The 17,125-nt window shown below is 39.8% G+C and overlaps 1 protein-coding gene across 1 annotated transcript in view; it reads right to left on the bottom strand.

Annotated features, from left to right (window-relative positions):
• Positions 1 to 3,992: 3,992 nt before the first annotated feature.
• Positions 3,993 to 17,125, bottom strand: part of CCNJ (cyclin J) — a 19,387-nt gene continuing 6,254 nt past the window's right edge. Inside the window, exons 2-5 of the mRNA XM_007940008.2 lie at positions 15,744 to 15,954; positions 5,270 to 5,569; positions 5,026 to 5,185; positions 3,993 to 4,404 (exon numbers count right to left, since the gene is read on the bottom strand). Of these exons, the coding sequence (XP_007938199.1) occupies positions 3,993 to 4,404; positions 5,026 to 5,185; positions 5,270 to 5,569; positions 15,744 to 15,954 (1,083 nt within the window). The remainder of the gene's footprint in view (positions 4,405 to 5,025; positions 5,186 to 5,269; positions 5,570 to 15,743; positions 15,955 to 17,125) is intronic.

Consider the following 17,125-nt stretch of genomic DNA (forward strand, 5'->3'; position numbering starts at 1 on the left):
CCTTCAATTGTTTCTCATATAACGGGATTTCTAGGCCCATTACCAACTGTGGCCACATGGGTATCACTATTCATTTTTAAAAGTTTGTTTGGTGCCATAGTGCCTAAGGCATTTGACTTAGCTAACCAGAAGGCTGGCAGTTCAAACTCTTCAGCTACTCCTCATAAGGAAGGTTGGACAATCTACTTCCATAGTGATATGGGCTCGGAAACCCAAGGAGGGGTCTCTGTGAGTCAGATGGCAGTGAGTTTGGTTTGGTTTTTAGTAGGGGAAAGCTACCAAATCAAAAGACAATACAATGGCCCTTACCAGTTTAAATCACATCCTTCTGACAAAAACAGTTATGGACAAAGGAAAACATTTACATATAAATAAATTACAAACCATATCAGGGGTTCAAAGACTCCAAGCTGAGAGGATGGGAATGCTGACAGTGTAAGCAGCAGAGCTGGTTTTGAGAGCAGTGGAATAGTGGTAGCGTAGTCTCAAGTACTGCTTCCTACAGGAAGACTAGGTCTGGTCTTGTTGTTACCAAACCAACCATACTGTTACTCTTGGATCTGTTGAATGATAACTAACACAAAATTGAGTTCCAAATTCTCCATCATTATAATTGGGTCAAGTGTGCTAGTTAGTTATTTATCAAGTTAGATGTAGGCTGCTTGAGGCGGGGAAGGCAAGTCTTTCACTAGGCGCTTCAGAAGCGCAGCTGCTGATAATAAATTTGTCACGTGGGATTCAGAATCGCCTGAACACAAAGCTACCTGGCCTAGTTTGGAATGCTTGTTCTTAACTTTTCCTTATATTCATCCCTAAAGAACACTGCATATTAACTGTCTTTTAGTCTTGCTAAACCTTGGAACTGTGATTGAGCAAGTGGCAATATACAGGACTAATTTTAGAAATATTTTTGAGGAAATATAATTCCTAACCCACATGTACAAACCTGTTAAATATTACCCCTCAGAACAAATTCTATCTGCTAAATTTTAAGTAGCAAATGACAGTTATATTTAGGTGAACAGACCATTGTCACTCACTGTTGACCCTGTTGCTTTTACTGTGCCCCTACTTTGGAGAACAGATGTCAGTTTCTGAAGCCTGCATTATTGTTTAATAAATTGGAATCTGCAGTTGCTGATTTTAAGCTCAGAGGGCAACAGCTGTTGTCCAATATACTTTTGTGGAATTTGATGCTCAATATAGAATAATGAACGGACAAATGTTTCCCAACATTAGTTATATTCTACATCTGGGTGGTTCTCAGTAACAATTCTTAGCACAATGATGATTCCACGTCTGACTTATATGATGACATGGTTCAATAAAGCTAGATATATGTCAAATTTACCCTGAAAAAAAAAAAAACATCAAAACCATTTTACTGAAAACTAGTTTTATTTTAAAATTAAGTGCATAGCACTCATCTAATTCCACTGGTGTAGACTTTAGCACCATACTCACTATTTGCAATTAATGTGGTAACATAGATAGATTTTGGTTTGCAGTCTGTACTTGAGTAGTGTTTATTTAGTGGACTTTGGTAAAGCCCTTTATACATATTACTTTGTTCACAGTACACATTTAACAATGGTCCAGTAATCTCAAAAACGAAAAACCAAACAAAAATCCAAACCTACCTTAAAGACTAATCAATAAATTAAACAAAACCCACACAATTCTCCCACCCCCAAAAGCTAGCAGTTGTGAGTTGTATTTATATTGAAACATACTGTTTTCAAAAATAGTTCTGTTTCTGCAACCATCACATCCTACTCTACCCGGGTATGCAGCAATAGTAACTGATTATTTTATTCTCCCTCCCCCCCCAAAATCAATCCAGTGTTCTTTAGCGTCTTTAAATATAAATTGGGAACGTTAATAATAAGCTTTTTTAAAAAGGCATATTCTTCTATAACAAGAATGACATTTAAACCAATCGATAAAATCATTTGACAAGACATTAAATTACCACAGGCACCGGCTGTTGTTTCAAGTTGGGACCTCTATCCCAATACCTTACATTCATAGTATTACTGAGGTAGTTAAAATACTGTAAATTGGACACCAGGTTGCTGGGTTCTGAATGTGAATGACAGATTCTCTTTTGAACCTACTTTCCCCTAAATAATTCAAGTTTTCTTGAGGTAAGAACTACCAAAATCCAATTAGCAGCCTTCTGGAAAGAGGGAAAGTAATGATACTTTTGGAAAACAATTTTCATGCTTGAAAACTGCTACAAGTGAGTGTTTCTCTTACCTGAGTATTTTGTTTTTTTCTACCAGACTAATAAATCCATATCATGCCCTACATGCTCTAAATATAAAAGTCATCTTCATTTAAGGAACGGATATTTCTCTCAAAATTCCCGCTAGCCCAGGTCACTCACCCACATTCGTCCACTGGAGCCCCCTGGATCCATCCATTACCATGTTGAGCCCCTTCCCAACAAAAGCCACTGGCTCGACTGCTGAGCCTCCTGCTGCATACCCACAACAGCTTTGTAATAATGTCTTCAATGCACATTGTGGCAGTCACATTATCTGCCATGCAGACTCCTTTCTATTCAAGTGCTATCTTTCAAATAAAAATTAACAAAAAGACACACCATACTAATTTTTAAATGAGAAAGCTTCCCTCCACCAAATCTCTCTTCTCCCATAGATTAGAGTATAATGTATACAGTTTATTAGTTATCATAATCTTTTGTTAAATTTATTCCCCCTAATGCTGTCCTCCCAAATTGTCCTTGCTGTATGACTGTGATTGCTGTTCACTCATTACCAGTACAGTGAAATGCTGTCCCTGGACAGTTCTGGGGCCAATCCAAGCGGCTGCTGAAGTTTACCAATCAGTACTCTTGCCTGCATAGACCAACACCTGGATTCTAAGGTTGTCCACAAAGCCTGTCTCCCAGCAACAGAAAAAGTGCTGCTCTAGCACAACCTGAGAACCACCCTGGCCAAGCCTCACTCCAAGGAAACCGACAGAATTTTATTCTAATTGTGGCAGTTTACAGTTATGCCTCCCCTCGAAAAAGTCAAATCTGAGTTAGATCATTGATTGCACTAGAAATGCAAAGCCCATCCAGGTATTACGAGTCTAGGAACCACCACTTCATCCATCCTGAGCTACAATCTATGTTCTCATCTGAAAACACATCCCAGCATGAATATTTCAGCCTGTTATAAAGGTCGTTCATACTAACGTTCCCAAAGCCTGCTGCCTTACAGGTAAGTGTTTCCAAGTAGTATACATTCCCTGAGTTAAATGTGTTTTAATCTAAAGATTTGAGGCTGATCATTTAAAGAAAAAAATAGAAAAATTATGACCATGATTTTAAAGTAAGAGATCTACTTCATCCTTAACTTTAATACATAAATCCAGATAGCTATTTGTGATAGGAAGTGATATGGAATCATCTAAAAAAAAACATTTGGACTGCACCACAGACTGGTATAGCAGAGCAATCACAATTTTAAACTTGGTCAAAAATTCATCTGTAATCAAACACATAACTCAAAACTGTAAAAAAACCCAAAAAACCTCTTAAAAAATTAATACTGTAACCTTCCTTCATAAAAGACTATTTGGCAAGTCCACAGATAAACATTAGTCTTTGACATAGGAAGCCCATATTAGGCCAAGAGCTCACCACAGGTCAAATCTCAATATGGTGAATTGAGGTTGGTCCAAATTTTCTGTTGTAGTGAATATTTTTGAAATATCTGGACCATCGGCCAGGGCTTGCAAATCTGTCATACAGGGATTTGTTGTAACAAGATCTGATATACACACCATTAAAGTGTTTGCAGAGTTTGTTTAGTCCTCTCAGGTGTTCCTGGAGTACTATCCAGTTTTCCCCGAACTGGGATCTGAAGAGTTCGGATGCCATTCCACCCACTTTCCTTTTGAAGAGAAGTTTTAAAAAATCTTGCCCCAGAGCTTCAAGTCACAAAACAGTCTGGGTCAGGTATTAGCTTCACACATAATCACCTCTCAAAGCATGGTGTAATGCAAGGATAATGTTCATTTATCTGGTGAGTCCGGTTGTAAGAAACACTTAGACAGGGCTTAACTTCTACTGGTATTGCTAACGACATCCCAACACCAGTCTGCATGTGCCCAAGGCCCTGAACGCTGGTTTGGAAGCCAGTAGGACATGTCTGTAATGTGTAAGATGAGGTGTGTGTGGTAGCTACAATCTGCTGACAGCTCGGTTGTTCCGATACAGGGTGGCGGTACTGCAGTGAGGTCTGATGCATCTGGTGCAGGTACTGGGGTTGCTGAAAGGGAACTGGCCGTGAGGGCTGGGAGGCTGTCGGGAACACACTTAACTGTGCTGACTGAGGTCCGGTCTGCCCTCTCTGTTTGTTTGCCTCTTTCACATCATTATCATGAGCACTATCAAACAGAAAGAAAGCAGTCTGTTAATAATGTTACCTGAGAAGAATTTCCAAGAAAGTCATGCCTACTGCCCAAAGAGCTGACTCCACACACTGCCACCACTGTCTAGGTATCAGTCACTGTGCCATAATTTTAACAGTGAGATCTCACTCTTATCCATTTAGTGCCTTTCCTTGGTACAAATCTTGGGAAAAGGGTGTGGTTAGCTTTGAGGGCTATTTCCAGCTTGGGGAATATAGCCACAAGAAGCACTTTAACTGTAGCTGCAATTCTGGTGACATCCTGGTGGCTCCAAGAACTCAAAAATATGGAAAGGGGACTGGGGCAAGATTTGCCTGGACTGATTCCAGAGTTATAGGCTTCCAGACACACAAGAACAGGTCCTTTCCCTACCATGTATCCAGAATCATACTAGCAATGATTCACACAACCTCTAGCTAGATGACATCCAAGGAGGCCTCCCTTTCTGTAGGGTGCTGCTCACGCAGCAGCTTACTCAAAGCAGTAAGTAGCTGCCAGAGCATATATCCTACAAGTTCTGTGCCTTTGAGACTTCGTTTTTAGGGAAAGCTATATGAAGAAAAATACTGAGAAATTACAAAGAACAAACAGGCTCACATCAATAGCCGTTCAATGCACTGCACTAGGAAATCCCAGGAGTAAGCAGTAAGACGGTGCAGTCTCGTAGGCCACGTTGGAGAAAGACGAAGTATAATCCTTGAAGAAGCCACACATGCAGCAGCTACTAAAGAAGGTGCATAATTTAGAAAGGCATAATCTGTGGAGACACCAAAAATGAACTTAAGCAACAGAATACACAAGTCCCAAGCTCACAAATCACTCACTGGCATCCACGGCTCACCTTGCAAAGACACTTCTAGGAAGTAATCTGCGTATTTGGCCATGTACAGTTTCGTTTTTTCCAAGCAAATCATTGGCCAGCCATCATGAAGATCTGTTTCATGTACTGCTTCAGACAGGTAATACTCGATGAAATGGGCAGCTGTCGGAAGGCAGAGGTTCCACTGAAAGGTTTCCAATAGTAACAACTCCATATGTAGCAAATTTTGTTTTGTTAACACTAGATTCATGTTAGTCATACAACCCAAGCTGTTGAGCTGCTCCAGCTTAGGCACACTATCTTCTTTTTCTTCAAATTTACCTTTGAAGAGAAGAGGAGAGAAGACAAAGTGTTACCATTCCAGATCTAGGTGGCTAAATGGGACCTGCTGTCTTACTGCAGGATTTACATCCAAAGACACTGTCCCTCCCACCTTATGTAGATATCATCGTGCCAGAACTCTCTGTCGTTCACATACTTGCATGCTTTCACCATCTCCCTTCGTTCCCCTCCCCCCTAAGTATGCTGGGAACATGTCAACATTTTGAGCTGTGTCCTACTGTACAACGGAAATAGCCATTTACGCCAGGGAAAAAATAACTCAAATCTCACCAGCTGAATCTTTTCAGGAAATTTCTTTCCTGGGGCCTGATGGTGGTGATGGAAGAAAGTATATATTTTAGAAAATTAAAGAACTTATTGCTTTATCTGAAATCAAAATAGTTAAGCTTCAAGTGTTTCATCTCAGCATATTTTTAATTTAATCTCAATTCCACAGAGAGCTAAATAGATCTGGGAAGAAAAAAACCTGGATATCTAATGCAAGTATTATCATTCTACACACACACACACACACCCCCACTCTTCTGACTCCCAAATAAAAATTTAAGTCTGTTAAAAAAAACAAGAGAGGAGACACTTCATATCCTCTCTCATCTTCCCTTATATCGCTTTACTCAAAGCAGGATAGGAGTATAAAGGTGATCTGATGGCTAAACTTCATGATTTGAAGCCATTAACTTCTTTCCAGGAAATACTCATTGACAGAGATTTAATTACACATAGCCAAGGAATAAAATTCCCTCCCTAGTCCCAGAATGACTTTTTCTACAGTTTTGTTCCATCTTATACAATGTTTCAAACAAACATTTTACTATATATGAAGCACTGTGTTTTGGGGATTTCTAGAACTTCACAGCAGTAGAAAAATCACACACGATCAAGTACTATTATGACTTTCCAAATGCAGCAACAGAACCAAGGAGTTGTCTTCAAATCTCTTTGGGTCTTTGTTCATGGTGGGGCACAGAAGAAAGAATTATAACTAAAGCCATCTACCTTCTAGTTTTATACTAAGGTTTAAACAAAAGTCGTATCATATTATAATTATTGTAGGTATCTCACAGTATCTCTTATACCCATACTTGTCAAGTTTACAATGGTTAGAGTAAGTTACTAAAGAAGCACATATTAATTAGTATATCAAAAATTTGTTTTAATATTTTGATAACTACTTTAATACATGTGGTTGCCTTAGGAGCCCTGATGGTGCAGTGGTTAAATACCAAGCTGCTAACTGAAAGGTCAGCTGTTCAAACCCACCAACCTTGCCACAGGAGAAAGATGTGGAAGTTTACTTCTGAAAAGGTTATAACCTTGGAAACATTATATGGTAGTTCTTCTCTGTCCTGTAGGGTTGCTATAGTTGGAATCGTCTTGGCAACAAGCTGGAAATCTTACCATTTTATTTTATTATTTAAAACGTATTTTAGAAGAACCAGGAAGACTGTTCAAGCAGAGAAAACCAAATGAGTTTCTCTATGACGTTTCTCTTCCAGAAGGGATGGGTTTGCATTATACTTCAAGATGCTCCAACAAATGGTATTGACCTGGGTCACTCACTACAGCAAGGTACAGGCAATGGTCCTGAAGCCAGTGGGTACGTGTTCACTTTGGGCTGCCTTGAAGCTAGGGAAAACAACTGCTGACTGCCTTGTTCTTTGCTTAGGGAGGGAAACTGGGGTTGAAGGTTTTGTCTCCTAGGCCAGGAGAGTCTAAGCTCATCATGTAAGAAGAGTATAAATCCAAAGAAGTAGGAGAGATGGTGGCTCTTCCTACTCCAGAGATTTTGAACTTTAGATCCAAACCCCTCTAACTAACATTGCTGTAGGTAGGAACTGATCCAAAACTTCCATAATTCACTTTTCAAGAATTCATGTAGCCCTTCCCAATTCAAATCATAGAATGATGAATTCCACGTATTAGCCAGTAGCTGATTGTATTTGAAAGCCCTGGTTTTTATGACATAATCACCCAGCATCATCTTTGCATAAAGATACAGGAGAGGCAATCACTGCTCTCAGTGTAACAAAGTGAAATTCTTCAGAAGGAGAATGACATAGGACTTCAGTTCAATCATCCTGGAGGCTCACTAGGGCTTTCAAAGTGCCCTGCCATCTGTATAACAACAGCAATACTAGCGACAGACTTCAAAGGAATACTATGAAAATTAATGTGTTCTATTTATATCATGCTTGAAGATTCTTTGAAGAAATTTATATACATATTATTTCTTTGAAGAAATTATATAATTCACTGTTTAATTCAAGGATCAAGAATGTTTTATATCATCTACTTGAAACTTTCAACATTGCAAACAAAGTGTATTATATAACCAGTTCCACAGATCATGAATCCAAGGTAGTAAGGCTAATTTATTTAAGATTAAATGAGTCGAGCCAAAAATGGGAACAAATAAAGAACAACCCTTGTTTGAATTCCAAAGTCTGCACTGCTAGACCAGTGTATTGTACCAGGTTATATGGGGACAACAACTACTAGAATACACAGACTTCTATATCGTTAGGCATCAAAGGGCTTCCATGTTTATAAAGCACTTGGCTATTGTTGTTGTTATTGTTATGTGCCGTCGAGTCGGCCCCGACTCATAGCGACCCCTCCTTGGGTTTCCAAGGCAGTATCACTACGGAAGTAGGATTGCCCAGCCTTCCTTCCGAGGAGTGGCTGGTGGGTTTGAACCTCCAGCCTTCTGGTTATTAGAAGTCTTTATTTGCAAAGTTAAAAATAACCTGTGTGCTGTATAATAACCATAACTGGGATTTTAATTCAAGATTAAGTTTTTAGAAATTTTTTCACTATCTATTAGTGATATAAATACTCAGATTAAGGATTCTAAAATCTGTGACAGTGTCAATGAGGACCTGCATCCATATCTATAGCTTTTGTTGTGCTGAATGCATGTGTGTGTGTATCGTAAACCTACTTATTCTCAATATCACATTTACATCAGACAGATCAGTTTCTTCAACTGAAAGGAAATACCAGAAGCCATGTGACTGTATTGATAAAGGCTCCAAACAGGAAAGAAGGGCACAGGAAATTCATGTCTGCTTCCCAAGAAATAAAGAATTAGAGCCACAGAAGGCAAACTCTTCTTTCCTTCCTAGGAAATGTGCAGACCAGCCATGGCAGCCAGCACATTTCTGAAGCCAGCAGTGGACGGCAGAAATGTGACAGAGAAGTTCTGAACAGAGTAGGGCACAGGTCAGATGCCAGCCCAATTCTGCCCTTCTACTACGAGGTGAAAAAAGTCATCCTTAACATATACTAAGAAGCCTCACAAATCTGTAAGACCACGTCTAACAGAAAAACAGGAAAACGGAAAAATGAGGAAACCCCTTTAGGCGAATCACAATTAAAAAAAAAAAAAAAGAGTCTAAGCTCATTAAAACTTGAGATGTAAATCAAATCAACTGTGAAATATGATTTTTTTAACCTATTGGATAGTAAAAAAAAAAAAAAAAAAAAAATCATATTTCACAGTTGATTTGATTTACATCTCAAGTTTTAATGAGCTTAGACTCTTTTTTTTTTTTTTTATTGTGATTCGCCTAAAGGGGTTTCCTCATTTTTCCCTTTTCCTGTTTTTCTGTTAGACGTGGTCTTGGATAGTAAGACGGCTGGCGGTTCAAAGCCACCAGCCACTCCTCGGAAGGAAGGTTGGGCACCTACTTCTATAGTGATACTGCCTCAAAAACCCAAGGAGGGGTCGCTATGAGTCGGGGCCGACTCAACGGCACACAACAAAACAACAACAACAACGGATAGTAAAATAAAAAGTTGCTAATATAGTATTGGTGGGCAAGGGGAAACAAGCACTTGTCACAAACAAGCCTATAATCTCATTTTTGGCTTCATACTGACTGACTCCAAGATCATTTCTTGGTTACATATGTCTTTGAGTAAATTATCAAGATTTCTTCTATGATCTCAAGTTCAGTGCTGATCTTAGAAGAACAGACTGGGGTATGCATGTGGAAGAGCTGGAATTTGAGAATTTCCCAGGATAAATCAGGACCCATTCTAAAATGAGCCAGAACCTCTAGGCAAAGGGACCAGGCTGAAGATTGCAGAACAGCTTCAGAGGAATTATTACAATGCCAACTTATGTTTCAGTTTGCTATGTGTTTTTAAACATATTTCTTCCACTTGCAACTTTGTAAGGTAAGTTTCTTTATTTCCATTTTATAGGAAGTAATCTGAGACTCAAAAAAATTGAGAAAAGATTAAAGTTGTGAAAGATTTCATATTACTTGGTTCCACAATCAACACCAATAGAAGCAGCAGTCAAGAAATCAGACGATGTATTGCACTGGGCATATCTGATGCAAACGATCTCTTTAAAGTACTGAAGAGCAAAGGTGTCTCTTTGAAGACTAAGGTGCACTTAACCCAAGCCATGGTATTTTCAATGATTAAGGAAGACCGAAGAAGAGTTGACGCTTTAGAGTTGTGATGTTGGTGAAGAACGCTGTAAGTACCATGAACTGCCAGAAGAACTAACAAATCTAACCTGGAAAAACTGAAGCCAGAATGCTCCCTGGAAGTGAGAATGACCAGACTTCACCTCACCTACTTTGTTCATGCTGCCAGAAGGAACCACTCCCTGGAGAAGGATGTCATGCTTATTAAAGCGGAGGGTCAGTGGAGAAGGGGAAGATGCTCACTAAGAGGGAGTGACCCAGCGGCTGCAGCAATGGGCTCAGGCAGAGCAAGGACTGTGAGGCTGGCACAGGACCGGGCAGGGTTTCGTTCTGTTGTACATGAGGTCACTTTGAGTCGGAGCCAACTCAACGGCACCTAACAACGACAATCTGAGACTCAAGGTCACATCGCCATAAGAAATTCAAACCCACAAAGTCCATCACTATACTCAGTTCTCTTAAATACTAAATACCACTCTCCAGTCAGATAATCTGTAGGCCATTTCTTTCCACTTCTAATACTACAGATAGGTAGGCAGCAGGATATGCATTAGTGCCTGCAATTTACAAGCTGCGCTTCATCTTTGGCTGAACTATTTATAGCTTCCCAATCTACTGCTTAACTGAAATCCAACTGTCATCTACTCCCATCAAATTGCTCTTCACTTGTATAGAACAGGCCACCCATTCAAAGAAAGGAGCCGCTGGGGGAAGGAGACACACAGAGCTCAATCATTCTACAAGGAGATAAACAGTATCTGAATAAACGTTATAATAACCAAGTAGAGAGCAGACACTGGTATCCAAAGGTAAGGTAAGAGTACATGAATGTAAGAAACACTTGAATGAACTCCACGAAGTTAAACAGACATCAGATACTGAAAACAGCCTGTCTGTTTATATAAACACTGTAAGAGCACTGAATATATCCCAGACTGCCAAAAGAATGAACACATTACTTTTAGAAAAAAAGACAACTACAACACTCCTTAGAAGTCAGGATGGCAAAACTCTGGCTCATTTATTTTGGACACATCATCATGAAAAAACAAATTCTAGAAAAGGTCAGTGAAAATGAGAGGAACCTTCACTGAGAATGGGGTGGAATGGGGTGGATCCACAACAATGGATTCAAACATGCCAACGACCAGGAAGACGGTACAGGTCTGGGCAGCGTTTCACACACAAGGTCACCATGAGTCAGAGCCAATTTGACGGCAACAATAAGCACTTCTGTTGTAGTTATCATCTGGGAAGAGGAGAGACTGCTGCTGGCTACTAAAGGGCCAGCCTCTTCAATTCCTGACTCTAGCACAGAGCTGACAGCTTGAACGCTTTTGACCTCTGCCTATCTGAACAGGACTAAGACGTTGAGGGCTACCCATCTCAACAATTCCCACTCTCTAGTGTGCGAAGGGAGCTCTGGTAGCATAGTGCCTAAGGCATCTGACTGCTAACCAGAAGGCTGGCAGTTCAAATCCACCAGCCACTCCTTGGAAGGAACACTGGGCCATCTACTTCCACAGAGATACTGCCTCAGAAACCCAAGGAGGGGTTGCTATGAGTCAGGACCAAGTTGACGGCACTGAGTTTGGGTTTTTTTTTTTCCTTAGTGTGCAAAAATTAATGATAAAAGCAATTCTTCTGTCTTGGGGAGAGGAAAGTCCAGGGTGTCAACAGAATAAGGGAGAAAGTATTCGCCTTTTTCAGCAATTAGGTGATAAGCAATTCACATTTAAACCACAGCAAATACAGATCCTAAAGCCTAGTTACTGGATATAAGACCAAGATACCACTGAAATAACTACATGTTACATATATTTAACCAAATAATCTTCAACAAAGTAAACCAATCCTAACAGACTACACTATGTAATTTAAAAATAAGAACAATTAAAAATTCCATTCTAACCAACCTAAGATGGTACACAAAGTATACTTCCATCAAATTGTGGAAATTACAAGAATTTGGTACCAATGCCAATCACTGCACAGTAGCCAGAATTATTACTAGATTATTCAATTAGAGTCCTTAGTGAATTTGAAATGTGAACTTACAGTAACATGTAATTTATAAATAAATAATTTAGTAACCCTTTATTCATTTAGTTAGTAAATAAACTTCAGTCACAACTGTAAGTCAGTCTACGAACTGACTATGCATCATTCATTGCCCAGCCCACCACGGTAAGTCTCCTACTATCTTTAGGAATCACAGGCTCGAGTAGGTAGTGGCTGGGTAGTGGCAAAAGGACAGTGATGGCTACAGCAGGGAAGAGCTTATTCTCCATTAATGATGCTCTCATCCCAAGTTTTTAAAATAACTTTACCAGAATTTTTGTTTTCCAATTCCACAAAATGATCCAAGAGTAAACTAACATTCTGTAGGATAACAAGAAACAATTCCACTGTGGGCACTTACATGTGATCTGTCAAGTGGGTTTTTCCCATTCTGTGTGAACTATTAAGCCACAAAGGAATTCACAGCCAGAAACACATATGGTATTGTCTATATGATTACTTGTGAGGATGAAACCTTAATTAGAGGTTAATGTAAATGAACCAGCATTAACTCTCTGACTTCTTGGGTGGGAGAGAAAGCAGTGGGCAACACATCTGGATCTGAGAGGATAAGCGATTAAAGGGGAGATACAGACATTCAAGGCTGAAAGATGAGAATGGAGAGGTCCAGATGAAAGGTTCTACATGGTATAGTAAGGACTTTACACCTTAACTCACAGGCAGAGAGAAGCAGGGCTGTGTCTTAATTTATATTCAGCCTCATTCCACAAAAGATTTGAAAGAACTTACAAAGAGACATTCAAAGAGGATAAAATAAGTAGCTGAGGTCATGAGATCAAAGGAAAGGTAGGAAAATAAAACCTGGAAAGAGATTAGTACCAGAAGTGACACCACATAGGCCTGCATTTGGCTTTAGGTTTATTAGCAGCCAAAACACAAATATATGTAACAAGTATTTTAGAAAGAACACTGGTGGCAGAGTGTAGAGTGGCAGAGTGTAGTCCTTAGACTGAAGCCACTGTGGATCCCAAACCCTAAAGTGGGGGGTAGAGGTGAAGGTAGTTGATACACTACTTTGAAGTAGGGCTTAAATTTCTATTGTAATGACATGGATAATACAAAAACTACATAATCGATTCAATTACAATATCAAATACAATCTTTTCACATTACCAAAAGAAGAAAAACTCAACTTCAATTACTTTTCTCACCATCTCTCTTTAGTGAGGGCACTAGTCAGCAGTGAAATGGGTTACATGCAGATATTGAGAAAAAGGCACCAAAAAGTCCAATGATCTACTCTGTATTGTGTAGCAAGTGTGGTGACCTGAGTCTACCTTTCTGCCCACTACACAGTTACGTCTAATGCAAAGGTCTGCGCATGCATAGCAGCTGCATGTGAAATTTTAGTTCGTTATGCCAACTCATGATGTAGTCACTAGAAAGTACCCAACTATACAAAAGTGTGGTAACTTTAGACAGAGCTTCTCAACCATAACTCCACTGACATTGTGGGTCACCAGATACTTCTTTAGGGTGTATGTGTGTGTGGGGTTGTCATGAGCATTATAGTATGGCTAGCAACATCCCTGGCTTCTACCCACTAGATACCAGCAGAATTCCCTTAGGTTGTGACAACCAAAAAACATCTCCAGACAAAGTATCTCCCCAAAGTGCCTCTGGTTGAGAACCACTGCTTTCAGATAATGGTTCTTAACTGGAAAGATACGTAAGAATCACCTTTAGAACTTTTTTAAACTTAAAAGTATCCATGTCCTATGATATAGAGATTCTGATTCAGTTAATGTGGGGTGGGCCTAGACATTGCAGTCAGAATCTTCAGGATGTAAGGCTCAGGTGCACACGTTTTTAAGACTCCAGACACTTTTAATGTCTAGTTAAGAATCACTGTGAGATGGAATACTATGCAATCTTAAAAAACAACGACAAACTGTGAAACACCTCATAACATAGATGAATCTGGACATTATGGAGGACGTTATACTTAGTGAAATTAGTCAATTACAAAAGGACAAATGTATGAGATCACTACTAACAAAAGTTAAGAAAAGGTTTACAATCAGAAAGAAACATTCTTTGAAGGTTACCAGGGGTGGGAGGGTAAATTGCTAAGCAGAGGGTAGGCATATAACTTGGGTGAAGGAAAAGGCAATATATATAAGGGGGAAGTCAGCATGGAATGATCAAGGCAAAGGAAGACACTGGGGGGAACACAAAGGAGTTAAAGGCAATGAAGGCAAATAGTATTGTGCATACACAATCCTGCAACAACTGTAATAACAATAATCAAGAAGTGCCTACAGAGATAGACACGCAAACAAAACAGGTGTAGGAAGGTGAGTGGGACTTTTGTTGTTGTTGTTATGTGCCATCGAGTCGGCCCCGACTCATAGCGACCCCTCCTTGGGTTTCTGAGGCAGTATCACTACGGAAGTAGGATTGCCCAACCTTCCTTCCAAGGAGTGGCTAGTGGGTTTGAACCGCCAGCCTTCTGGTTAGCAGTCAAGTGCTTTAGCCACTATGCTACCAGAGCTCCTACACTTATGAATATATATATAGGTTTGACAGAAGATATTTCTACACAGGTATTTACATGTACTACAAATACACCCATTAATACAGTAAAACATACAGGGTACAAAGTTATGAAAACTCAGCCATAATCAAACACCTTAAGGGAATGAATCACTGGGCTTGGTGGCTTAGGATTACAGTCTCAGGGGACATGAAAGTCAACTGGCATGACATAGTCCACAAAGATAATGCTCTACATTCTACTTTGGTGAGTAGCAAATCAGGTCTTAAAAGCTTGCAAGCATCCATCTAAGGTGTAACTATTGGTCTCCCCTTAACCAGAGCAAAGAAGAGTGAAGAAAATCAAAGACACAATTAGTCCAAAGCACTAACGGACCATGCAAACCTCAGCCTCCACCACCTAGAGACCAGAAAAACTAGATAGTGCCTGGCTATGTCTGACAAATGCTCTGAAAGGGATCATAATAGATGGTAGTGGATAGAAAACCAAAAAAACCAAAACTTACTGCCATTGAGTTGTTTTCGAGTCATGGCATGGTCATGGATAGAGTGGGAGAAAAATGTGGAAAAAAACTCAAAATCATAAAAAGACCAGGCTTATGGTTGGACAGAGACCAGTGGGACTTCTAAGAAGATGGCCCTTAGTTACCCTTCAACCCTTGAACCTAACTCACCTCCATGGCTCACTTTTCAGCCAAACAGGTCTATAAGGTGAACAATGACACCAGAGAGGTAAGCACCCCTTAGGACAATCAACCACACAAGATCAAAAGGGTAGCATTTGCCCAGGAATAAAGCTCAGAAGAAAGGAAGGGGCAGGAAAGAAAGATGAATGGAAACAGCAAACACAAGGAAGAAATGGGAAGAGTGCTGTTAATTGTGGGGATTGCTAGCAATGTCACAAAACAAAACAAAACTATGAATTGCTGAATGGAAAACCAATTTGCTCTGCAAACTTTTCACCCAAATCACAATAAAAAGCCTAAAAAAGAAAAGAATTATTTTGATGAGAAGAGCTTTCAACACAAGTTTCTGATACTAGTGAACTGGAATGAATGGGTTCGGTGATATTTCACTGAGTTCTACATTATAAACAATGCAAATTTCCAATTGTAGACCAGATTCATACTTACTTGCTAGAAGCAGGCAGGACAGTGCCACTAAATGCAGCTGCTGGATAGAGATGTCATAGCGATCCATAAACAGGTCAAGCAAATAGACAGCGAGATGTCGGGCAGAAGGGCAGAGAGTGAAGCGATTGCTCACAATGGCAATCAAATCAGCAAAGTATCGTCTGAGACTGAGCTGAGGGGACTGGCCTTTGTAGGTGGGCAACTTCAGCTCCTAGGTCAAGAGAACAACATTTAGTTTGACATAATCTGTATAAGTACCCCACAATGAAAAGACTTAACATTGTTTTAGCAATACATCAGGGTTACACATGCCTAAAATATATCTTTCTGTTGTTTTTCAAAGTTGAGTGGAAGGATAATGAATGGCATTTAATTTAAAACCAAACTTTTCTCCTTATTCTTTACCACCTTTGAGAAGACCAAGGTAGACACTGCATTAGAGCTTAAATTCTAAAACACTCGGTTTGTGGAAGGAAGGCCGTGGTCTACAGCAGGAGCCCTACCTACATTTTGAATCTTGACATAAATTCAGATGCCATTTGAGTTCTTTATGTTACTGCTTTATGTTAATGCTTCCTGAACTATGCTCCCTGGGATGAGCCCAGGGAGGGGCAGTTTGCCCTCAGGAAGAATGTGGTTGAAAGAAAATTAACTAGTATGCAGAAAGATGCTCAAAGAACTAGGCACTATGCCTGGACATTGCTTAAGGCATTTGACTGCTAACCAGAAGGCTGGCGGTTCAAACCCATCAGCCACTCCGCACAAGATTGGGCAATCTACTTTCATAAAGATTTACCATTTTGGAAACCCAAAGGGGGTCGCTATGAGTCAAACTGACTCGATGGCAGTGAGTTTGGTTTAGTTTTTTGGTTTACCAAAAGTAGCCAACCAGAGACGTTATTTAAATTAAAAGGTCGGGGGTCCTGGTATTGTCTTGTAACCACCTTGTTGCTATGACTCAGGGTTACATGATCATGAGTCATATCCTGACTAACATATAGGCAAGGAATCAAAGGCCATAGAACCAATCCTGTAACCTTTTTAACTTGCAATTAATGTATGTATCCCAATCACAGTCCTCTCCCAGATTCTGTAGTCCCACCTGCACCAGTGATGCACTGATCCGCCACCAAGCATTATGTTAGGATGACTTCCCTCATATATAATGAACTCCGTGACTATGATACAGCATATTCCATTGGCCTCTGCACTGTGTGCACATGACAATTTTCCTCACCTGGATGATTATGTTTGTTTTGTCTTTGTCCTGTTTAAGGCTTAATAAAATAGTGTCTATTGAATGTCTTTGAATCTGTGGTCTTTTTCCCATAGCACAATATTTCTTTTTTTTTTTAAATTAGGATTTGGGTGAAGATTTACAG

Source organism: Orycteropus afer, unplaced genomic scaffold, assembly GCF_000298275.1.
Source record: "Orycteropus afer afer isolate SDZICR_OR568_19922 unplaced genomic scaffold, OryAfe1.0 scaffold00064, whole genome shotgun sequence".
NCBI lineage: Eukaryota > Metazoa > Chordata > Mammalia > Tubulidentata > Orycteropodidae > Orycteropus > Orycteropus afer.